At 41.7% G+C, this 22,827-nt stretch overlaps 5 protein-coding genes across 5 annotated transcripts; 3 read left to right on the forward strand and 2 right to left on the reverse strand.

The window, feature by feature from the left end:
• The first annotated feature begins 308 nt into the window (after positions 1-308).
• Positions 309-4,394, forward strand: etfb (electron transfer flavoprotein subunit beta). The gene is made up of 7 exons (XM_076148508.1): positions 309-457; positions 1,403-1,561; positions 1,919-2,077; positions 2,213-2,275; positions 2,913-3,071; positions 3,197-3,411; positions 3,532-4,394. The coding sequence occupies exons 1-6, from the start codon at positions 404-406 to the stop codon at positions 3,365-3,367; spliced, it is 765 nt and encodes a 254-aa protein (XP_076004623.1). The 5' UTR covers positions 309-403; the 3' UTR covers positions 3,368-3,411; positions 3,532-4,394.
• Positions 4,395-4,833: 439 nt separating this feature from the next.
• Positions 4,834-10,001, forward strand: vsig10l (V-set and immunoglobulin domain containing 10 like). Its single transcript, XM_076148507.1, has 12 exons — positions 4,834-5,269; positions 5,756-6,085; positions 6,510-6,782; positions 6,887-7,153; positions 7,327-7,569; positions 7,702-7,980; positions 8,253-8,345; positions 8,819-9,037; positions 9,127-9,246; positions 9,356-9,429; positions 9,541-9,627; positions 9,706-10,001. The coding sequence occupies exons 1-12, from the start codon at positions 5,170-5,172 to the stop codon at positions 9,778-9,780; spliced, it is 2,160 nt and encodes a 719-aa protein (XP_076004622.1). The 5' UTR covers positions 4,834-5,169; the 3' UTR covers positions 9,781-10,001.
• A 3,930-nt stretch (positions 10,002-13,931) lies between these two features.
• lim2.5 (lens intrinsic membrane protein 2.5) lies at positions 13,932-15,598 on the forward strand. Its single transcript, XM_076148541.1, has 4 exons — positions 13,932-14,106; positions 14,518-14,667; positions 14,856-14,990; positions 15,516-15,598. Exons 1-4 carry the CDS (start codon positions 13,932-13,934, stop codon positions 15,575-15,577), a joined length of 522 nt encoding a protein of 173 aa, XP_076004656.1. The 3' UTR covers positions 15,578-15,598.
• A 323-nt stretch (positions 15,599-15,921) lies between these two features.
• LOC142999040 (free fatty acid receptor 2) lies at positions 15,922-17,777 on the reverse strand. Its single transcript, XM_076148431.1, has 3 exons — positions 17,763-17,777; positions 16,880-16,916; positions 15,922-16,827 (listed from the first exon to the last, which is right to left on the reverse strand). Exons 1-3 carry the CDS (start codon positions 17,775-17,777, stop codon positions 15,941-15,943), a joined length of 939 nt encoding a protein of 312 aa, XP_076004546.1. The 3' UTR covers positions 15,922-15,940.
• On the reverse strand, positions 17,142-22,588 carry LOC142999107 (myelin-associated glycoprotein-like). The gene is made up of 9 exons (XM_076148532.1): positions 22,487-22,588; positions 22,090-22,155; positions 21,218-21,565; positions 20,786-21,088; positions 20,437-20,700; positions 19,773-20,057; positions 19,595-19,691; positions 18,688-18,729; positions 17,142-18,205 (listed from the first exon to the last, which is right to left on the reverse strand). Exons 1-9 carry the CDS (start codon positions 22,551-22,553, stop codon positions 18,175-18,177), a joined length of 1,503 nt encoding a protein of 500 aa, XP_076004647.1. The 5' UTR covers positions 22,554-22,588; the 3' UTR covers positions 17,142-18,174.
• Positions 22,589-22,827: the final 239 nt, after the last annotated feature.

The following is a 22,827-nucleotide window of genomic DNA, read 5'->3' on the forward strand; positions in this document are numbered from 1 at the left end:
ACTTTGCCCTACTTCCAGCGGAACTCTTCTTCCACCTAGTTTTCTTTACGACACAGATAATGAGAGCACCGCGATGCTCAGCAGTTATTGGTCGTCAATTTCCAGATTTGGCAGTCTATACACTCGATATAGTGTTTTGTATAGATTTATATATAAAGCTAGAAATAAGTTAATACGATTTCGTGTTGATTAAGCGCTTAATTTAACGATAGCGTCAAACGTACATTAGCCAATCAGAACAGAGAAATTGATTGCTGCCTGTTTCCCATTGGCTGGAATGAGAGGCGGTCCCGTCAGCTTCGTCCTCTGGCGTCACCCTGAAATAGTTCCGGCCTCTCTCCTTGGTGAAGGTTCATTGCGGTGGCTTGAGTTAGCAAAGCTTGTGACTGACGCTTTGGCAACAATGTCTGGCCGTGTTCTCGTTGGAGTTAAGCGAGTCATAGACTACGCAGTCAAGGTACTGTCACGTCACGCTGGTTTGCACACAATCTTTAAGTTAGAAGTTGTTTGTATTTCTTGTCTTCTGCTAGCTAACGTTAGCTTGCTAATGCCAACTGCTTGTGTCACACCACTGACACATCACCGAAAGTAATCAGGCCATCAACTAATTCATTTCTAATTTCTCAAACGTTCAGAATAAATCGTTTATAAATGTGTACCAAGGCTGTTTCCAGAATAGAGTGAGTGAAATATATAGAGGGAGCTGAAATGTTAAAGTTCTGTAAATTAATCGATAGCAGTGATAGAAGCCTGTATAGTTTTAGGACTATGGTTTTGCAGTTATCTCAAGGTATTCCTTATATAGTGTTTGAGTGTTATGTGATGGTATATTGTTTGTAAATTAATCGACACCATAGGTATATTTCATCTGAAACAGCTGTTGGGGCAACAATAACACTCCTGGTTCATCTGCCTTCAGATGGATCTGTGCCACATTCACTCCTGTTCCCAACTCATTGCTTATTATGAACACCGAACATCACAACACAATGATTCAGGGAACAGTAACTCTTTACAATGTACTTTGTTGCCTCATTCACTCCTAAAATCAATGATTTGCAAAGTTCAAGTTCCCAATTGTACCAGTAATAGATCGTTGTCTGTGATGATTCTCTGCAGTCTTACTGTTAAAGATTCTATATCTTTAGAGAGCATGCAGCATATAGAAGATTAAACCTCATATATAGCTGGGACTGCAGATGGATATTGCATATGAATATCCTCATTGTCACACACACACACCGCACTAGATCTCTTCCTTTTCACCATTACACACTGTGCCTTCTTGTGTGCTGCCTCTATCATCTTGTCTGTCAGCTCGTCCTAGATTCTGGCTTATCTGGGTCGTTCATCACCTGGCACCCCTGCAGTGACTCTGTCTTACCGTCTTCTTCTCCTGTAGATTCGTGTGAAGCCAGACAAGACAGGCGTGGTGACGGATGGCGTTAAGCACTCGATGAACCCCTTCTGTGAGATCGCCGTGGAGGAGGCGGTCAGGCTGAAGGAGAAGAAGCTGATTAAGGAGGTGGTGGCTGTGAGCTGCGGGCCGCAGCAGGCACAGGTGGGCAGGGCAGGGCGGGACCAGGTTGTACAACTTAGCCTTGTTAATAGCTGGAGTCCTGGAGAAAGGTTGTCTGCTACTTTTGAGAGGTTACGTCTGGTGGTTACATGGTAGTAAGATGCCTGTTGTTGGGTAGAAAGTCAATACTTTTTCCTCATGGAATTGTGCTGTAATGAAAATTTTCATCAAGGAAGAAGATTTAGGTGCAATACACATAATGCTTTATCATCTCCAGATATTCACCTCTCATCTTACACACATTCAAAGCCGTTCCCTCACTCTAGCTCCCACCAATCCCATCCCCCGTGCGAGTACCCCATCCTTCCATTCCTCACCTGCCATCTTTCTGTGTTGTAGGAAACCATCCGTACTGCTCTTGCCATGGGGGCCGACCGTGGCATCCATGTGCAAGTGTCCGGGAAAGAGTACGAGAGCTTGGGTCCCCTGCAGGTGTCGAAGATCATGGCTGCTTTGGCCAAGAAGGAGGAAGCTCAACTCGTCATTCTGGGAAAACAGGTAAGCGACCAAAAACCCGTCGTCCACCACTTTTCGAATAATGTTCAATCAGTGTTCTCATGGATGATCCGTAAATCTTTCTCTCTGCCTTGGTCTGCTCTTACCTCCATGACTGACTCTTTGTTGTGTTCCTAGGCCATTGATGATGACTGCAATCAGACTGGCCAGATGACGGCGGCCTTGCTCGACTGGCCTCAGGTGGGTTTCAACTCCTGTGTGTTTATTGAATGAATCATCATCAGCAGGACCTTTCCAACCTGCTCCAGAAATAATGACAGAATAATCGTGTTGAATTAGGATAACTGCATGTTATTTTCTATTTTTCTAATCGTTGATCTGCACAAAATAGTTTCTCTGTCCAAAGTGTGTTACGTTGTGGTGCTGCCTGACTGTTCAAAGTTCTTACCGGGGTTAGTGGGGACTAGTCTGGGTCAGTGTGAACCACAGTCAACCTGCACACAAAGCAGGTCAAAGGCTGCTTGGGCAGTTGGGATGAAGTGCCACAGTCTCGCCAACAGATGGGGCACTTTACCTAGGATAGGTTACACAGCTGGACAGCTCTATGGCCTACTCTATATAATGTAATGTAAAGAAAGATGACCGGCTCCCAAACAGCTGCACAGATCTCACTTCAGAATTAACAAGCACCTGTTTTTTATCGGATTTGGACTGTATGCAAATGAAGTGCATTTATCCTTACTGGGCAGTAGATGGGGCACTTTCACTACCTCGTTACCTGAAATAACCTGAGGACAGTAGGACAGTAGGGCTTCTCAGTGCAGACGAAGCTTTCTGTTATCCCTGCACGGATTTAGGTCACATGCTGTCATTGCAGGGTACCTTTGCTTCAGAGGTGACTTTAGAAGGAGACAAGGTGAAAGTGGTTAGAGAGGTCGATGGGGGCCTGGAGACCATTAAGATCAACACACCAGCTGTCTTGACGGCAGACCTTCGCCTCAACACCCCCAGATATGCCACCTTGCCTAATATCATGGTAAGTAGCATATTTTCTGTCCCCTGTCCTCAGAGAACATCAATAATAAAAGCAAACAAAGAAGGAATCCATAGTCTAATTCGCCCAATATTCCCTCTCCTGCGCTATCCTTCTCTTTCTTTCAGAAAGCCAAGAAGAAGAAAATTGCCAACTTCAAGCCTGCTGACCTGGGTGTGGACCTGACCTCACGGCTGGAGGTGTTGAGAGTGGACGAGCCCCCGCAGAGACTGGCAGGCGTCAAGGTGGAGACGGTGGCGGACCTGGTGGGCAAACTAAAGGAGGCAGGGAGGATATAGAGGTTTGGCAGCAGGAGCAGGAGAGAGCAGGGCCACGCAGTAGGGTGAGTATCAAAAGAGTGCTTTGTGTCTTGCTGTGACAAACAGAAGAACGAAATCGAGATTTTCAATTGCAACTCTTGTCTCGGGATAAACTTTTCCATCCTCTTCCTCTCTCACTCTAGGAGTCTCCAGTGAACAGCCCGACTGCATTACACAGCACACCGGGAGGACTCTCTGTTATATCCGTCTAATCCCTCTGCTGGAGACTGTGACTCCTGCGGTTATGCGGGGAAGAAGTGACAGGAGAGAGCGAGTACTGAGAAACACTGTTCTGGCCAGCTGCACGGTGACAGTCTTGTCTGTGATGTGAATTTGTATTGACATATTGGGTTCATCTCTACCCAGCTTACTAATGTGAGTCTAGTTGACTTGGTAAGGTGTACCTACACTCTTCATGCAATACTTCCATTTAATCATGCTGCTGTTTTGTACACCTGTAATCACACAATTCAATGGAGCTAGATTGTATAAATGATATATGTAAATATGACCCAAACAGGTTTAGAGTCTGTCAAATAAGTGTCACATCTGATGACTGGAGTTGTATAGTTTATACTCCAGACTGTTACCAGGTGTCTGGATTGCCTGCACAGTGTCTCTCAGTATGCGCACACTAAAGGGTGACCATAAAGATAAAGTTTTACCATAAGCGCCTCAATTCTGTGTTCAACTGTACAGAGCCACCAATAAAATAGTCTTTTTCATAAGCAAATCCAACTACAAAGTGGTGTTCTGGAATTTTTGGCGCCCAGTGGCTGCCGTGAATTGTCTACTGCTGCTATCTGACTGCGCATTTCTTGGATTCGATGTCGCTGCTCCTGGTATAGAAAATCTTGATTGTTTGGATTTAATAATGAGGCAATGAGAGAAGAGCAAAGTCGCCATTAGTTCTATGTCAGTTCCAACACACTTATTTACACTATTAGAATTGATACAGTGGCATTATTTATGTTGTTGATTGTAGCAATTAAAGGGACAAATTGTCTAGGTTGAGCAGTGTGCTTAATTTTTGTGAAATTATACAGCCAATGTCATAAAGAGACTGTTACACATTTTCAGTATGAAGAACTAACATGGTCCTTAATTGGAGAAGTTGTGATGTGGAATGCTTGAAAGACGGATGTGTAAGGTAGTTAAAGGTATAATCGGTGATCCAAGTGTAAACGAAAGTGTTGGTTTTTGAGCCTGCTGTCACGCTCTCGTTACATGACAGATCTTGTAATGTATTCACAACTAAATCCTTAAAAAGCTGCTTTTATGATAGATTTGTTGAACACCACAATAAACTGGCCTTTTAAAATTAACAATTCTGTACCCAAAACAATTGGTCAGTTATAGTATGAGTATTTTGAACAGCAGCTACACTCAAATAATTCATTAAACATTAAACTGCCACACAAACTTTCATTGAAAAACAATGGTTGACAAGGATCAAGAATTAGGTTTAATCTACAAAAGCAAACACACAATACATACTAAATATCATTTTTAGATGAGGAACTGAACTGCATGTGTAATGGGGGGCGTGGTCTCTCTGTCTGTTATGTGTAATGAGAGGAGGGGCGTGGTCTCTGAGCCAGCAGCACAGGTGAGCTGCTCACGTGCGCTGATGACAGCTACCTGCAGCTCCAGTCCCCTCCCTCACACACACACACACACACACACACACACACACACACGCTGCTCATGAACTGCAGGACGTTTCCCACCCGTGATTTTCTTTTGGAACCTGTATTTCAGTTTACTTTAAATGAGCTGCGATGCTTGTTTTACTCTTTGATAGAATGTGGAGGCTGGCGCAGGTTGAGAACAGATTAAGTGTGGCTTTTCTGTCGTTGATGCAAGTCTTTCTTTTTCAAGGTGAGGTAAAGAAATATAACATTTTAAGTAATGATCCTAATGTTTTGCTCTCTTTGTATTCAATCTAAAACACGTTTGCTAGTTTTAAGGTTGTGTTGAAATGGATTTAAAGATTTAAAGTGAACTCTTGACACTGATTTTACACATCACATTCAAATTATTGGGTGATATTATTGAGCTTTTCTTTTTCTTCGTTGATGCCATTTCTCAAAGTAGAGCAGATCCATTTACAAACCAGGCAAACTTAACATCTGTACTTTTAACTGTGCAGCAGTATTTGTATATTTACAACTAAATAAAATCTCAATGCTTTACTGCACCGATTTAAATCTTATTTATGTGTCTTAAGGGAAATGTCTCACTTTGGTGATGTGCTCTAAAACATCAGAGGAGTCTCCCTTTTGTAGATAACTTTGTTGTGATCTGGCGCTGTATAAATAAGGTTGAATTGAATTAAATTTCCTTCTTAAACTAACACACTGACAGGGGCTCACTGTATGCTGGAGGTTTTACCATCCGGTCCTACCCTGGTTAATGCTGTAGCTGGCACCGATGTGACTCTGACCGTGCACTTCACTGGGGCTGCTGACCCAACAGTTAAGTGGTCGTTGGGTGATTTACCTGTTGTCACCTGGACTATTGGCTCCTCTGCTGCCCCAGACATTGCTAGCAAGCACAAGGATGTGCTGAAGCTTGAGGCAGATGGATCTCTGACCTTTGTGAACGTCTCTCTTGGCTACACCAACAACTACAAACTGGAAATGACAAAGTCTGGAATGGTTCCAGCCCATACAAGTTTCACCCTCAAAGTGTTTGGTGAGTATACAGCGTGTGTTAGGTGTTGGAGACGTAGTGCTGTAGCGATGTTTCTCCAAGGCACTGGTAAGGCATTTTCTTTCTGATGTGTGATGACAGCAGAAACATTTTTGTATCTAGAGCTTGAAGCTAAAATACACTGATTATAGGCTTGTTGGGCTCTTTCAACAGCACTTGACATGCTGCAGTGGGTTTGATATGGTTTTCGATTTGGCAAATTGAGGAGACACTTATTTCCTTACTTACTACCTAGGTTCCCAAAAGCTTTCTTTCTTTTTGGAAGGTTTCACAGTTGATCATCTATCAGAGTGGAGCTAGACTAATCACAAAATGAGACAGCCTAATTGTGCATTTGAAGTGAGAGCACCATTAACCACAACATATTATCCCTGTGCCTTACCGCTCCTATGCTTTTATCCCACAGAGACCATTGAGAATGTGATTTTGAGTGCCGATCCTGTGGATGCCATAGAGGGAAGTAACATTTTCACACTGCAGTATCACATGCTGCAAGGAGTAGTGGAGGGTCAGACATGGTTCTTCAACGAGAAGATGCTAAGCAACAACTCGCACTATTCACTGGAGCAAAGGAGCCTTGCAATCCACCAGCCAAACCGAAATGACACAGGACAGTACAAGTTGGTCCTGACCAACCCCTTCAGCATTGTGACTACTTACAAGAACGTCTCTGTGTTCTGTAAGATAAGGAAATGGAATGGAAACAGATCTTTACAGTATCCTTACTTCATTAGCAATATCCGTACATATAAAACCACTTTCATGCTTTGTCGTTTTTCATAGATGGACCAGATGAGCCCACATTGACGGCCACCCCTGCTCAGTCTTTTTACCAATCTGGGGATTCACTTATTCTCTCCTGCCAGGCTGAGGGATATCAACAGCCAACCGTCGAATGGATCTTTGGTGGTCAGTCGCTCTCCAAATCCACAAATGGAATCCTGAATCTGACCAACCTACAGACCAGTCAAGGAGGAACATATACCTGTAAGCTGCTCAATGAGAAGACTAAACAGCAGCAGCAAAAGACTGTGACTTTTAATGTTTACGGTATGTGATTATTGCTTATGTGCATTTGCACATCTCAAATCTAAATCAATTTTTAATAAAGACTGTAGAATATTTGTTTCTAAGTAATATATGTGAATATGGGCCTAAAGATGAATTATAATGATTATTTACACATTTAATAATGATCCATAATCAAATATTTTATTGGACAGAGAGGCCTTCAGGGAGCCCAGTGTGCTCTGTGCAGGCGCTGAGTAACGCTGAGCTGCAGTACCACTGTCAGTGGTTGGGGGGTGTCCCAAAGGCCCATCTGTCCTTCCCAGCGCTAAGCAACAGCAGCAGCGGTGCAGGGGACTTGAGCACGACTGTAAACGCTTCGGCCAACCTGGATGGGAAAAGTGTCACTTGCATCTCAAACCATCCTCTAGAACAGAATAAATGCATCATTACTGCACGTAAGTTTCAGAATTAATTTACATGACTTGTCGTTCAAGAGCATTTGTTGATCTCTGCAACCAACCGATCACACAAATAAAGGATGTCTGTATTGGGTATTATTACTGACTTGATTTGAACCTTTTTCCTAGGTAGTCCAATAGATTTCTTACCAGCCATCAGAACCACTAAACCAGATAAAATTGTGGTCACCATAGACTGTGTCAGCGAGGCGTTGCCGAAGGCTGTGGTGTCATGGTTCAAAGGCAGCAACGTTTTAAGCAATGGGACAAAATATGAAATCAGCAGTGAAACCACGCAGCTCACGATTCTGGATTGGAAAGTCAACAGTCGTATCCTCAAAACTCAAAACTACACCTGCATCTGTCACAATCCACTGGGTAGCCGGAGGAAGGAAATTATATTACAAGGTAAACCGTGTGTGTGTGTGTGTGTGTGTGTGCCTGTGACCATGCAGCACACACTGAGATCCTTTTAAGTTTTCAAATGCGAACAAATCTGTTGCCTTGAAATACTAATTTGGAGTGCTAGCATTACCAGATACAATGAAGTCTCAGAGAGCTACAAAATACCTGAGATTGCTCCTTCCCTTTAAACAAAGATCCTCAGTCTTGGTAAACCCGCCCCCCCTCTCACCCTTTACTTGACTCCCCCCTCCCTTACAATCCCTCTCTCTCTCTAGGACCGTCCATCTCAGATTCCAGTTTGTTCCCTAATCAAGATGGAACCATCGTCACATTGACCTGGGAGGTCCCACCCACCTCCATCGTTACAGGTAAGGCGGGCATTAACTCTGTGAAAGCAGCTCTGTTTTTGCGTCACAAACCCAACCCCCTTGTATTGAATTTGAACATGTCAGCTAATGTGGGCAAGGTTGAAAACTGAGACTGTAAACACACAAGATAGGGGTGTAAATATTGTGGAGGCCTAGTGTGAGAAGCCACCGGCAAAGCAGTGTTATGTTTCAGAGAAAAATGGCAAATGTCGGTTGTTGTCTGATGCCTGATTTGCCCATGTTTGACATCCAGCACCACAATTTAGTGCGTTTAGGTTTTCCTTTTGATGTCAGGATCACACACATGGAAGGAACAAGGAAGCACGGACCCAAAGTCGAGCAGTAGACAACAGTGCAACAACAGGATAAAGCATTTCTGAATATAATTTAAAGAAGCTTGTGAATACTGAAGCATTTGGCAGGTCCTCAAAATGTCTCTCCTAAACAGTCTGAATGTATTTCCTCCTGTAAAGGTTTTGTTATCCAAATGAAAGGACCGCAACTCTTGAGTGTTAACAGCAGCCAAAATAAAGGCCCCTCGAATGAATTTCGCAATCTCCAGCAGAGACCTGGCTCTGCTCGGAGCACTGACATCATGGTCCTCGACCCCAAATCAACATATAGGTTCCGGGTCATCCCCAAAGCTGATAGTACCGAAGGAGCTCCATCTGAGGTCCACAGAATTGGTCCAGGTATGGTAGATTATTAGCGTGTGAGAGAGCCTCACCTGTTAAGGATCCTCCATTAAAGGCCGGCTTCACCGTCTGTCCGATGCGCCTAGGTAATGGGCTAAGTGGACCGGCCATTGCTGGCATTGCAGCGGGGATTCCCTGCAGCGTTCTTTTCCTGCTCCTTTGTAGTGGCATCACCTACCTCTCTGTCTCCTTGTACAAGAAAAGAAGTAAGCATCCTTCCTTGCCAGCAAATCTAGTTTTCAAACTGCTGAGGTATTTTGTTAATTTTTTGTCAACATAAATTATTATTTTTTTAAATGTTTGTCTTTTTTATAGATCGGCAGACAAGATATCCGGTGTCCAGAGCGGTGGAGAAAGTAACAGGCGCATCATTGGCCTCTACAATAAATGTACAGTGTCTGGGTGGCATCAGTGCCAACACATCAACATCATAGTTACAGTTATGACGTTCTGTGGCTTTTGGTTTTGTTCAGCTGTTGTAACTGTTTTTCATTTCACAGGCAAAAGCAACACAAGCAGAAACAAATCCTCATAACCTCCTGACAGGGGGGCTGAAGTCTCCCCCCGAGTACAACAGATTACAGAAGGTTAGTGTGTGTATAAGATTGTTGCATGTTTTAAACCCTGTAGAACAAATGACCCAACTTGTCTCTGTTCCCTCTCAGGCTTCGTCTGAGAGATCTGTGGCTCTCCCCGCATTTGTCCCTCCACCACCTGTGCGGGTCGCCACCACTGTTTAAACTCCAAAAGAAATGATTGTTTTTTTGTATGTTTTATTGTATTACTTATATTTTCAATGTGTTGTATTGTAATGTATTGGATTTTATGTTTGTATCATAGTTTTAAACAGAATAACCATTAATGGTCTTTTTAATTGATCCAGTGGTGATTGATACTTTACAATCAGCAAATCTTAAAATCTATATCATTTTGTAACAATATTTATTGATAATAAAACAAATTCCACCATCAGTTCTCTGGTCTCTGTGTGTACTCATGAGTACATAATTAATTTGCGCAACGTTTGTCTGACATAACATTGTGAGTTTAATAATTTTTTTAAATACTATAATGCAAGTTTGTCACATTCAGATTTTAGAAGTATGTCTGGAGCTGAGACCCCTGGGGAAAACTGTACCTTTTAAGTCTGTGCAGTAGATGGCGCTGTTCTCAGTGCTAAAGACTCGTTATATTTAGACCACTATATTTAGACTATATTTTGCAACCTTCTCTGCCTGTCTTTCACATCTCTCTCTTTCTCTCGCTCTCTCTCTCTCACTCTGTTATAATAATAGTGTTTTATTGCTCTGATTGAAACAGGTTGGTGGATTATATTGCTGTGGTAGCTTGCATCAATCACAGTATTGTTCTTCAGCATTGGTCAGCTGAAAATCCCCATTAAAACCAATACAATGTCCTCAAATCTTCTTCAGGCACTTCTAACTTCTTGATACTTTTTCAGCCTTCCCTTTGTGTGTATTGCACCTTGTTAGAGTGGAAGCAACTTGAAACTGATGGAATGGGATGGATGGCTGCTGGGATTGTTCTACTTCAAAAAAAGACTTCTCAAACATAGACATAGACTTCAGAAATGTAGTCATGTAAACAATCTTGTCCTCTTTCAGAGTAATTAACTTGCGAAACTGTAACGTGGAGTTTTTGCTCTTTCTGCCTTTAAGCGACAAGTGAATTTTCCCCATAAAGCCCAATGTAAATTTTCAGCTGAGAAAATTCTTACCTTAATTTTCAACTTGCTGGTTCTCCCTTATTTTCTGGCCTTTTTGGACCCTAATACACCCCTATGTTCAGGAAGTTCTGTTGCTTCTCACGGTCCAACCCGCTTTCAGATAGCAGTTACAGTTTTGGCATGAGAGCCAGTTGATGGACAGGTGGTTTTCAATCATTTTCTGCCTTCAGACTGACACAGCTCTGTGTCTCTGTGTGTACTGGCTGCATTGTTTATAAACATTTGCAGGCTTCAAAGAATTTGTACTTTAGCTGTCACTACTAACTTCTTTATTCTTTCAGGCACAGAAACCATCTTTCATCATCCATCATCATCTTCCACCATCATGCTTTCAGGATTTCTTTCAGCATTTTCATGGATTTTAAGAAAGTGTCAGTTTAAAATGCTTCCCATTTCAAAGTTTTCTTCCAGCTATTCTCTGTATTAAAATACATTCAAATTTCCATTTCCATTTCAAGTTTCCACTACAACACCTTTCCCAGATTATTGATCTAATTTCTTTCTTTAAACTTGGGTGATAAAATGACACTCTTCAAAAGTAAATTAAACTCACTCAAACAAAGAAGTTACAGCTTTCACGAGGGAAAAGCAACACACGGTGACCTCTAGCTGCCCTCTGTGATAACTACAAAATGACTCAGTGTAAGAGTGTAATGAAACTTAACCTTTAAGGCAAGATAATGAACCAAAGCTACACCCAGGTTCTGCAACTGCACGGTCACAGAATCTACTGTATGTCCACCCAGGTTTGCGTAGTCCATCGTACAGAAATGTGTGCTTAGTCACAATCTGAAGACCTGACAAGGATGTTTGTCACTGTACACTCCAGCCAACACCCTGAGCTGGGCCAGCTACTCAGGGTTATTTGTGGTTGTAGCAGAAAGTGAGTCCTCCTGACATGTTCTTCAACCTTCATGTAAACTAATACCCAACGCCCACATTCAAATCGTGGCCCGAATGACCATAATTCTGAATATGCATCAAGCATTGTTGGTCTAACGCATGTTACCTAACTTAAACTGATAGAGGGAGCATGTTAATATGAGTGTTTTTTACAGTATACAGTCACACTACTGTTCAGAGCATCTTTACACCTGCAGCCAATATGGAAAAAAATTAATAACAGCAAATCCTTTATTATTTATTTATCCTTTTAAATGTGTGTGTTTATTTATTATTTACATGTACATTTATTCATTTACAAATAAATTCCCCTACTCATGCAGATCACGTTAACAGATGCTGTAATTAGGCTGTTAAATAGAGATTGTGGAATTGCTTAATGTTTATCCTCAGGTTTCCCAGCGGGCAGAATTCCCTAGATATGACCACAGAATAAATCATCTGTTTAATCAGCTGTGTTTGGCTTTAATTATGTAAAAAAAAAATAAAGCATTAATGAGGCAGCTGTTTATGCGGCATTGACAAATGGAGCATTTGATTCACGCTGTAGCTTGCCTCATGACTTACTGCATAAATACTGATATTGTAAACAAGTATCATGTATTGTGTTGCATGTCAGAACAGTGATTACACATCCAGGGTGTGTACATGTAGTACACTATGCATGCAATACTTTATTAGGCAGTCATTTGGTTATGTTATCACCACATGTGACCACACCCAGCCACACTGAAAGAAAGTGTATGCTTCAGCATGTTGCATTGACTGCAGCAGTACTGCAAGCCTTAGCACATCCACAGTTCCAGAAGGCCTCACAGAACAACAGACCGGGGCTGTGGCCGGCCATCGTATCCCCCTCATAAACCCCCTCCTCCCAACACCATTACGCCCCCCCACACCTCTCTCTCTCTCTCTCTCTCTCTCTCTCTCCCCCCCACCCAACCCCACCTCCCCCCCCCCCCCCCCAACCCCACCCCAATCATCCCCAAAATACTCCCATTTAAGGGTCACGTGCCTTTTTGCCCACCAGCTCGAGTGCATTTGTTCCATGGTAATTGTTTTAAAGGATTTTGCCTCCATCAACAGAAACGTGGAGGGGATAACTTTTTGGAATTCAGCCTAGGGCTTCCTCTTTGACGTTTCGCTCTACTCCTGGCTAGCACTCTCTCTCACACTCTTTCCCTGAGGAAAGTTCATTTATCCTGAAGAATTCAGGTAAGATGTTGTTGGATGTTTTCATAGCCAGTAAGAATGAGAGTGAAAATAATAAAGAAGAAATTGTGTGATATGCTAAGGACCCAGCAGGTGGTCCAAGAGGGCCCACCCCATGTTTTAGGAACAAGCTCGGTTTTGATGGACAGTTATGATGTGGAGCTTGTACAGCCACAGAGAGGAAAAGGCTTGAATCAGATTGTAATATAAGATTGTCATCAAGCTTAGAAGAAATTCCGCTAAGGCTATCATTTGTTATTTCATCCATATTTGTAAAAGGTTTCTGTGATCTCGTCCTCATTTTAAATTCTAAATTGCTCTGAATTTGATTCTTGGCAGCATGTGTGTATCAGCTTGCAGCATTTGTTACAGCTTTGTGTGTCTAGAGGTTTACCAAAGTGTATCTTGGGTTAAATTAGATCGGGTTTATGATTTCTGTGGTTTTACTAGGAAATGCTTCACTGCTTGTTCATCTGACGCAGTGGATGCAAGATAATATCCAAACAGAAGCAGCCCACGTTTCTATGTGCATTTGAGGCATTAGAAGTTCCCATGACAACACTTGTCTGCCTGCACTTTGATCTTAATCTCATTCTTATTATATATTTGATTCTATGAACATTTGTGACTCTTTGCCCTTTTGACAAATCATCTGTGGAAATTTACGAGAAACTTTTTAGTGTTTTAGGAAATAATTAACTCTCGCTGCAGATGAGAGTTCTCTTTAATGCTGTTTGCTGTTGTTTGGAGAGATGGTTTGAACCAAGAATTAAGTTGAGGTTAAGTGAATCTCAATTGGGAATCTTCATCAACAACTTTAATCAACAACCAAGCTGTAGGTTTACTGTGATAGTCTAACCCTCATGCCATGACAACACTGATGGCATTAGCTGCATCCTCCTTACACTCAATCTGTCCTGTGTCTGCTGCATTAGATCATTGCTGTTAATTCAATCTCCTGTCCACTGAATAAACCGATGACGCCCTTTTTCTTTTTGATCAGTAACCGCTGTTACAGTGTCACTCAGGATGTACAGCTTCATGGGAGGGGGCCTTTTTTGTGCCATTGTGGGGAACATCCTGTTGGTGGTCTCCACAGCAACAGACTACTGGATGCAGTACCGCCTGTCTGGCAGCTTTGCCCACCAGGGCTTGTGGAGGTACTGCATGTCTGGCAAGTGCTATATGCAGACTGATAGCATTGGTAAGTGGGAGGATTATTTTAAATTCCAGTCAAGATCATGATGTTTCCCTAGAGACGTGATGTGTCACGCTGAATTCTAGTGAAATGTACAGAAAATGATCTAGAATCTTTCTACTTGATATAACAAAAATAAATCTAATTCATGCTGCTGGTCTTATTTATGTGTAAACCGCTAATCTGCAAAGTCAGATTAGGAGTTAGTAAATGCACCTCTGGTAGTTAAATGATATTGAAAAGTACTGAGGTTTGTTAAGAAATGTCAGAAAACATAAAGTCTCACATAATGGAAAGCAGTGCTACTCAGCTTTGTGAACCATATGAATTTCTGAATATGGATTCTGCATGGTATCCCTTATTTAATTTAGGTTTCATTGTCATCATAACTATGATATAACATGTACTCCTCTGCAGCCTACTGGAATGCCACTCGTGCCTTTATGATCCTCTCTGCCATGGCCTGCTTTTCCGGCATCATCGCAGGAATCCTCTCCTTTGCCCACTTTTCCGCCTTTGAGAGATTCAACCGCTCTTTTGCTGCAGGGATTATGTTCTTTGTATCTAGTGAGTCATGCCTGCCTGACAACTACTAAACACCAGATGGAGTAAACATTAATGTGACGTTATCATATTATGATGTGCCATAATTTACATATCGAGTAAATGGGTAACCAGGTGCAAATACACTTATTTGCACCTGGTTACACGTGTCTGAAATTTATTCTAATATACATTCTGTCCTCCTCTCCCAGCTCTCTTTGTTCTGCTTGCAATGGCCATTTATACTGGGGTGACTGTGAACTTCTTGGGCAAGCGCTTCGGTGACTGGCGCTTCTCTTGGTCTTACATACTAGGCTGGGTGGCTCTGCTCATGACCTTCTTTGCAGGTAGGACAGTTGTCTTTGAGGTGGGGCAGATTTTTCAAGATGGTACTTGTAGAATGCCCTGTTTTCATTCAGTGTGCACAGCGGCCCTGCAGCGCGGTAGAGTACAGGGGGATCAACGTTTTTTGCATGTTCAAGCATTGTAAAGGTTTACAGACGGACCCATAAATGGGGACAAGGAAATATCTTGAATATGCTCCATTTATTTGTATGAATATCAGAATACGTTGTGCAACTGTTTATTATTTACAAATGAAGCAAAACGTCCAAACTGTTCCTGACATTCTATTTACTTCATTCAAAATCCTTTGGTAATTCAGTTTTCTAGAACTATCAATAGTAACCCTGCTCTCAATACAAACTCACCTTCAAATTTACGCTCAATAAGACTGTTAACTAAAAAACACATCCAGGCTTGGCACAACGTTTTTTTATTGAGCTATAATCTACCTGTTTGTATATAAAAATGTGTTGTTGTTTTTGAAAACACCCTACCACACTGCAGGTCACTCTTGTTTTGTTTTGCAGGTATATTCTACATGTGTGCCTACAGAATGCACGAGTGCAGAAGAGTGGCCGGCCCACGCTAAAGAGAAGCGGAAAAACTGTGTCAAGGTTACAGAGGATGTTGATTCTCATGCAAAGCACGACAATACGTAGCTGTAAAGTAATAAATGCTTGAATTTTGAATCTGCACACCTTCCTTGTCTTGTGATATGTGTGTCATAAAATGCTCTGCAGATGCAAAGTGATGGGTTGGGCTGTGAAGCTACTCAGTCATTTAGAGCAGAATGAGATTTCCTTTGATTATCGCATTATGCATTACACACTGTTCAGCATCACACACAGTATTCTTCAATACAACACCAACAGAATACAATAATAATTCATAAAATTCAATAATACAAAAACTATCAAAGCTGGGCAGATATACAAACTAACATTTTTTACTCTTAGTCAGAGCTTGCGCCATGCCTTTGTAACTTTGCAACAGACCACCCAAGCATCTTGAAAATGGACTTTTTGCCAGCTAAGCGGAAGGTGGAGGAGGAAAAGTAGAAAATGATGGGGTCCAGGCAGGTGTTGAAGGTGCAAAGCAGTAGAGAGTAGTATCTCCATTTTGGGCTATCACCGTCAAAATAGCCCAGCAGATGAGATGTGTTGTAAGGCAGCACACAAACGAGGAACACAGCCAGTGTCCCCAAAGCCATGCCGATCGCCTTCTGCTTCTGCATCTGCGATATCCCGGGACGACTGTACAGGATTATGATGCTGTGTATGTAGCAGTAAGTGCACGTTAGCAGAGGTATAAGGCAGAGTACAATGAAAAACTCCAGACGGACTGGGAGGAGGATGGTCAGCTGCTCCGGTGAGAAGTTCTCATAGCACACAGTGGAGTTATTTCCTGGGAGGGCTAGATGGTGCTGTGTGATGAAGACAATGGTGCACTGTGCTGCTGAGAATATCCAAATAACACCACTGCTCACGATCACATACATAGGTTTAAGGAACTGATGGTAGATGATGGGGAAAGCTATCCCCACATACCGAACCACGCTCACTGCCATCAGCAGCAAGGAGCTGGTGTAGATGGTGGAGAAGAAGATGAAGGAGGTGATGGAACACAGGTAGTCGGGCAGATGCCACTGCATGCCGGACGCGGCCTCGTGCATCTTGAGAGGAAGGATTATTAAGAAGAGCAGGTCTGACACAATTAGATTGAGCAACAGGATGTCAGTCGGCCCTGCTTTGGTGTGGATCTTGATACTGAAGGCGTAGAGAGCAAGGAGGTTTGCTGGGAGGCCAATCAGGAAGGAAATGATGTAAACAGAGAGAATAACTTCACTCTTCACTGGTGATTCCATCGTGACTCTAAGTCAAAGCAAACAAACGATTAGAAAGCAACAATGTATAGTCGCATATCCAGAACTGTAGTTTCACGTCAGTCGTCTTTTGATTGGGTACTGTATATATTTAGAACTTTTGACTAAATAACTAAATACCAAAAAATATCATAACATACATTATTACATACATTATATTCTGTAGGGATAGTAAGAAAATTCTCAGTCTTAATAAGTCGATGAGGTCTGTATACATCATTTATATTGGGATGACAGGAAAAACACAAACAGTAAAAGCACCTCTCCTCTTTATTCAATTTTATTTATATAACATCAAATCACAACAAAAGTTACCTCAAGGCACGTTTCACAAGGACCTCAGCAAAAATAACCACATATTCTCAGCAAAATGAAAGACTAACAGCTTTAGATTTTGTTACTATCCTTTACATATGATAGACACATTATAACATCATTTATATTTAGTAACAGAATGGCTCATATATGTTGTTCATAGTTCACTCTCAAGCCATTTATCTAGTTCCTGGTGGAGAATTTCAGTCATAAAAAATGGATTTTCAATGTTAGGAATCAGACATTTGAAAGCAAATATAACTTACCTCGAGGCAGAATGTCAAAAAGATCAAGTTGAATGAAAAAACAACAGAAGTTCCGTGTTATTCTCCTGTGCTGGCCGTTTATCAAAGATGAGCAGTTTATGATCCCTGTGTACAGTCAGTGGAGCTCTTATAACCTGCTATAAACCTCAAACTGCACTTCACATTCAAGTCCATTGTGACACACTGATCCACCCATCTTAGACTGAGCAGATGCCTTTGGTTAATATTAACTAGAAAATGCAAAACTATAGCTCATGCTGGCTTTATTATTGGATATGTTCATCATTAATATAGGACCGCCCCCCACTGACATGATCTCTGACCATGGTAATTAGCTTTGGATTTCATAAGCCATGAACCTGCATTTATTCAAATTTACGCCTACACCTGCATCATCATTGCAGACACACAAATTATTTTTCCACTCAGCCTTTCAATTTCATCCCTGAGTTCTTCACGACAAAGGAGTGTGAGACATTTTTCTGATGGAAAAATCACTACACATACAGTAAGTAGATGATATATAGTTATACATTTACAGTTGTTAGTCTCTATATAATTCTAATTCTTGTTTCAAAAATGTCACTCCTTCAAATTGTACTGTATGAAATCAATTTATAAGCTCATCAGTCATTTTCTTCATAATCTATGCATGTAAACAGGACTTATTCACATTGACTGGAGTCAGTATCCAGGTTGAGCGCAGCAGATGTCTTCAGCAGTTTATATACACATTTGTGTCATCATGCTCGTCCTGAGGAAAGGAAATTGATATTCAATATTTGTTGATGTTTGAGCAACAAAGTGAAACCACTGTATATCTAGTTTGAGAAAGGCTTTGGAGAAACAGGACAACAGCGCCACTCTCAGGAGGCTGTTACAACTCCATTCCTATATAATTATAATACCTACAGCTCATTGTTAGAGCTGTTTCGTTGTAATTCATTACCATAACATTAGTTATAATTGTAATTTAGCCTGTTAAAATCTTCTTTTTTTTTTGCGATGTTTACAAAATACTTAATGCTGTTATCATATTAATATATAATACAAAGTATGTGTGTTTGGATAGATGAAGAATAACATTGCTTTCTTTACCCTTGAATGTTGCGTGTTTTCTGTTGTTGATTGTGATGTGGCCAGTAAACTTTGTTGCCTTAAGAGGATGGATGGAAGAACACGGTAAACAGTCATTTCTAATTAACCTAATAGTCAATCAGAAAACATTCCAGTTACCTTAAGTGGGAACCTTGTATATTTGCTTCACCCAGCCGTGGTCTACAAAACACATGAACAAGATTAACATGATTAACAAGATTAACAAGATTAACGATAAACATGTTTGATTAACTGTTGACCATTGATGATTCTGGTCACTAGAAGTGCATTTCTTGAAGAAAATGCACTGTAATTGCAAACCCTGAAAATGTTGCCGAATGCTGAAGATGTGCCTGAGAGAATGAAGCCCAAAGGCTGAAAAATTTTGAATGGTTTCTGTATCCCAATGAATGAAGAAGTTAAAAGCAGTTTAAATGACATCTCAAATCCTTTGAGCTGCTGAAAAACAGTGGCGCCGCCAGGGGGGGCCAAGAGGGGGCCGTGGCCTCCCCTGGAAAATCGCTGGCCCCTTCAGTGCCCCCCCCCCCCCCCCACCCGCCACTTGACTTCCATCAATCATACTATCGCGCACTTGCCGTTGCGGGAGCACCCACCGGTGCCTGCGCACCCACCGGTGCACCAGACGTTGCCGGTGCACTCACCGTTGCCGGCGCACTCACCGGTGCACCTGCCGTTGCATGCGCACCCGCCGCGGCACACTCACCAGTGCCGGCGCCGTCTATTCTATTTTATTCTATATATTGAAAGAGGACAAAAAATCTTTGTGTTTTGGAATGAGGGAGTTAGAAGTGCCTGAAAAAGATTTGAAGACATTGGAATAGGTTTTAATGGGGATTTTCAGCTGAAAAATGCTGACTATTTCAGAAAATATGAAAGCCAAAAGTCAAAGCCATCATCACCTGAATATGCTGAACATTTTAATGTTTGAATGGTGTCTGTACGTTTAAGTATGCGGAAGAACTAACTGCCAATAAAAGACTAAGGCGGGAAAAAACAGAAGAACAAGACTGTGAAGTCCACCAACCTGTTTCTTGGATATCCTCTGCAAATGAACATTGCACAGCAAAGCAGCAGAGGAATTCCCAGAAGCATTATCGGCAACAACCCCATGTTCGGAGAAGCTGTAAAAGGAACACAGTTCTCTTCCGATTCTCTTCTGATTAGGTTGTGATTAGACAAATATCTACCACAGTTGAACTTACATGTTTTTGACGAGTTGGTCGCAGACAGCAGCAGCAGCTTGGTGCTGCCCAGTGAGTTGTTGGCTTTGCAAGATACGTTAGGCAGGCTTTGAACTGGACCAATTAGTTCTCCAATGACAAAATGTCTCTCATTCATTGAGACGGAGGTGACGAAGGATGGGAGGGTGTCATTTCCATTGATGGTCCAGTACATTAAGGCATCAGGGGACGCGTCGGCTTGACACACACACCTCAGTGTTTCCCCTATCAGGTTACACATGGACTTGGGGAGGATTTTTGGGGGATCTAAAGAGATTGAAGGACAATGTTGTTAATATAATAAAAATAATAGCCTTGCTTTTCGCTTTGTTCTTTTTAGCCTCTATTTAGCCGAGGCTAAGTTGTGGCTTGGTGTGATATGGAGAGAAGCTTAGACCAGCAATGTGTGCTCTAAACAAAGCACATTTAAGAACCAAGCTATTATAAATGTCTTCTAGCATTGAACTCCATTTCAGCTGAGCTGCAAGTATCTAGCAGGTGAATGATTAACTGCTAATTTAGTTCATTTTCTACTGTGCTTTAGCCAGCCAAAGCACACTGAGGAACACTCTGCTGTGAGTGTGTGTCACAATGTTCCTGAAAGGTCAGATAAGTAAGTAGGAGATACAGAAAGTGTCATATTTACATTGAACAACCAGATCCAACCAGTGTGACTCTCCAGCTCCAGCATAATTGTGAGCGACGCAGGAAAAAGAAGTGTCTCGCGTGATGTTGTTGAAGGACATTTTCCCTTGAGTGGAATTTATCTTGTCACTTTGACCCATCCGTCTTCTGAGCCACGAGTACATGTGTGGTTGTGGATTACAGTCTGTAACACACTCTATGATGATGCTGTCACCTTCAGCTACTGATTCCTGATCTGTCGTCAGGGTCACAGTCATGGGTTCATCTGTGGATAAAGGACATTGAGCTCAAAATGTGCACCTATCACATTTATATTGCTCTGTGTACTGAACAGTCATACTATTACTTACAGAAAACATTGAGTACGATGTCTTTGCTGTTTGCGGTAATAGTATTGGACTTGGCAGAACACCTTATTTTACTTTTATGCATTTTATATGTTGCCACTCCGAGCAGTGTCTCATTGTAAAACCACAGCCCTGTTTTTTTGCCGTGCTGAGCTGTTAATGTGGAGTTTTCCAGAAAAGGACTCCTGCTCCAGTTCAAGGATGGACGTGAGGAAGGACAGGAATAGTATATGAGGCAATAGGCCTCGAAGATGTCCCCATCTGACATTGTGCCTTCTTTAATAGCGATAAGTGGAGTAATTTTCTCTTGAGGGATGAAACAAAGCAGTGGATGAATGGACAGATCATTTGCATAGTAAACTGTGATAATAGTACATTTTTAATTGCTCACAGGCATTGGTTACAGATAAAGACTTTTTAGTCACAAACACTTACCAACAATGATGGTCACAAGTTGAGGGAGAAATGCTTGATAGGATTCACTGATTGGGTTGATCCACACATAAATCTGAACATTGTTGTCGTCTCTCCTCACGTCATCAATCTTCAGGCTGCAATTTCCCTCCATAGCTTCACCCACAAGTGACGTGCGTCCTCGGAACTGATCTTCCACCGTATCAGGGTAATATTTGTCATACACCTTTGGATAATCCTTGCTGTCATACATGTACCAGATGACCCGCAAATGAGGCTGTGTATGACAGGGCACCACAACGCAGCTCCCCTCCGTTGCAGTGACCTTCGTGGGCACGTTGATGGTCCAACCGCTCAGCTGCTTGGTCACTGACAGGAGCAGGGAGTAGGGGGGGTGGGGGTGCATCATAGCAGATTTTAAAAGATTGGGTGTAGCTCTATCGTGTTTCTTTTGGTGATAGTGAGACACACAACTGGAAACATTTGCGCACAGAAACTGACCACAATCTGAATTCATTGCGTCATACTGATGTATCTAAAGTTGGTAGCTGGTATCACAGCATGATAACAACTGTAACATAATCTTCTAGTTTTGCAAAATGTCATAACATTGAGATGTTTGCATTATGATAAGAAAACATTAATTTCAACGATTAGATGTAAACTAACAAACACTTCATGTTGGGCTATGGCAGCATGAGATGGTGGCCACTCTGACAAAGGTGTTATTGCTGCAATGTGTTAAATAACAAATCTTTATTTATGAAGATGGTATTTTATTTTGATGTTAAATCACATCTTTTCTGAAACAAAACCTTCAATACATCACATTATAAATGAATTGTCCTTAATAAGTAACTCAGTGTGAATGTAAATATAAAGAATCATCTTACCTACAAAGAAGTTTAGCAGTCCAAGCAGATAAAGAGTCTCCATTGAGAAAAGCGACATTTTCCTCTCTAGCAAACACAACATGTCTCCATTATTGTGATAGTTTGTACTTTGTATCATTTCTGCATATCAGTGAGCAAAGGAAGCAGTGTTGAAATGTCTCGATGAAAGGGTGACAGTATTTATATTTAGTCTTAACTATCAGTTACATTTCGTACATCTCTGCAGGTAGTAGTAAAGAGGAACCAAGTTCCCACATGTATGTAAGTACAGCAGACTTTCTGAAGCCTGCAGTCACAGACCAGATTATTCCGCAATCTTTCACCAAACCTGGTAAAATATTATTAGGAGTACAGCAGGTACTCAGTAGTATTCATCTTTTCAGGCAGGAGCTCTTACCTTGACAGACGAGCTGAAGCAGTATATCTGTAATGGACCACTGATCTGCTTTACCATATAACCACATCCCCTCCACACACACACACACACCCACACACACCTACACACACCTACACACACACACACACACACACACACACACACACGCACACACGCACACACACACACATTTTGTATTTGTAAAGAATTTTGAAATATATCTTTAATCGATCAAATTTTTATTGAATATGTGAAATTAAAAATAAAAGGCAACATATCACAGTTACAGTTTGTATTACAGTTTTGTCATATTCTTTGATTTTGAACAAAGTAATGTAATCTCTAATGATTACTTGAGACGG

The sequence above is a fragment of the Genypterus blacodes genome, unplaced genomic scaffold (genome assembly GCF_046128005.1).
Source record: "Genypterus blacodes isolate CSIRO-AG114 ecotype Tasmania unplaced genomic scaffold, CSIRO-AGI_Gbla_v1 ptg000040l_1, whole genome shotgun sequence".
Classification (NCBI taxonomy): Eukaryota; Metazoa; Chordata; class Actinopteri; order Ophidiiformes; family Ophidiidae; genus Genypterus; species Genypterus blacodes.

What these genes read in the sequence shown, in the direction of transcription:
- etfb (XM_076148508.1), top strand. Translation starts at nt 404, where the DNA reads ATGTCTGGCCGTGTTCTCGTTGGAGTTAAGCGAGTCATAGACTACGCA. An exon ending in TCGTCATTCTGGGAAAACAG is followed by an intron (nt 2,078 to 2,212) that starts GTAAGCGACCAA and finishes TTGTGTTCCTAG; the next exon opens with GCCATTGATGATGACTGCAA. An exon ending in CCACCTTGCCTAATATCATG is followed by an intron (nt 3,072 to 3,196) that starts GTAAGTAGCATA and finishes TCTTTCTTTCAG; the next exon opens with AAAGCCAAGAAGAAGAAAAT.
- lim2.5 (XM_076148541.1), top strand. Translation starts at nt 13,932, where the DNA reads ATGTACAGCTTCATGGGAGGGGGCCTTTTTTGTGCCATTGTGGGGAAC. An exon ending in TATGCAGACTGATAGCATTG is followed by an intron (nt 14,107 to 14,517) that starts GTAAGTGGGAGG and finishes ACTCCTCTGCAG; the next exon opens with CCTACTGGAATGCCACTCGT. An exon ending in GATTATGTTCTTTGTATCTA is followed by an intron (nt 14,668 to 14,855) that starts GTGAGTCATGCC and finishes CTCCTCTCCCAG; the next exon opens with CTCTCTTTGTTCTGCTTGCA.
- LOC142999107 (XM_076148532.1), bottom strand. Translation starts at nt 22,553, where the DNA reads ATGTGGTTATATGGTAAAGCAGATCAGTGGTCCATTACAGATATACTG. An exon ending in CATCGTACTCAATGTTTTCT is followed by an intron (nt 20,701 to 20,785) that starts GTAAGTAATAGT and finishes CTTTATCCACAG; the next exon opens with ATGAACCCATGACTGTGACC. An exon ending in GACCAACTCGTCAAAAACAT is followed by an intron (nt 19,692 to 19,772) that starts GTAAGTTCAACT and finishes TTCCTTTTACAG; the next exon opens with CTTCTCCGAACATGGGGTTG.
- vsig10l (XM_076148507.1), top strand. Translation starts at nt 5,170, where the DNA reads ATGCTTGTTTTACTCTTTGATAGAATGTGGAGGCTGGCGCAGGTTGAG. An exon ending in GGTCCACAGAATTGGTCCAG is followed by an intron (nt 9,038 to 9,126) that starts GTATGGTAGATT and finishes CGATGCGCCTAG; the next exon opens with GTAATGGGCTAAGTGGACCG. An exon ending in CATTGGCCTCTACAATAAAT is followed by an intron (nt 9,430 to 9,540) that starts GTACAGTGTCTG and finishes TTCATTTCACAG; the next exon opens with GCAAAAGCAACACAAGCAGA.
- LOC142999040 (XM_076148431.1), bottom strand. An exon ending in TACATTGTTGCTTTCTAATC is followed by an intron (nt 16,828 to 16,879) that starts GTTTGTTTGCTT and finishes TGAAGAGTGAAG; the next exon opens with TTATTCTCTCTGTTTACATC.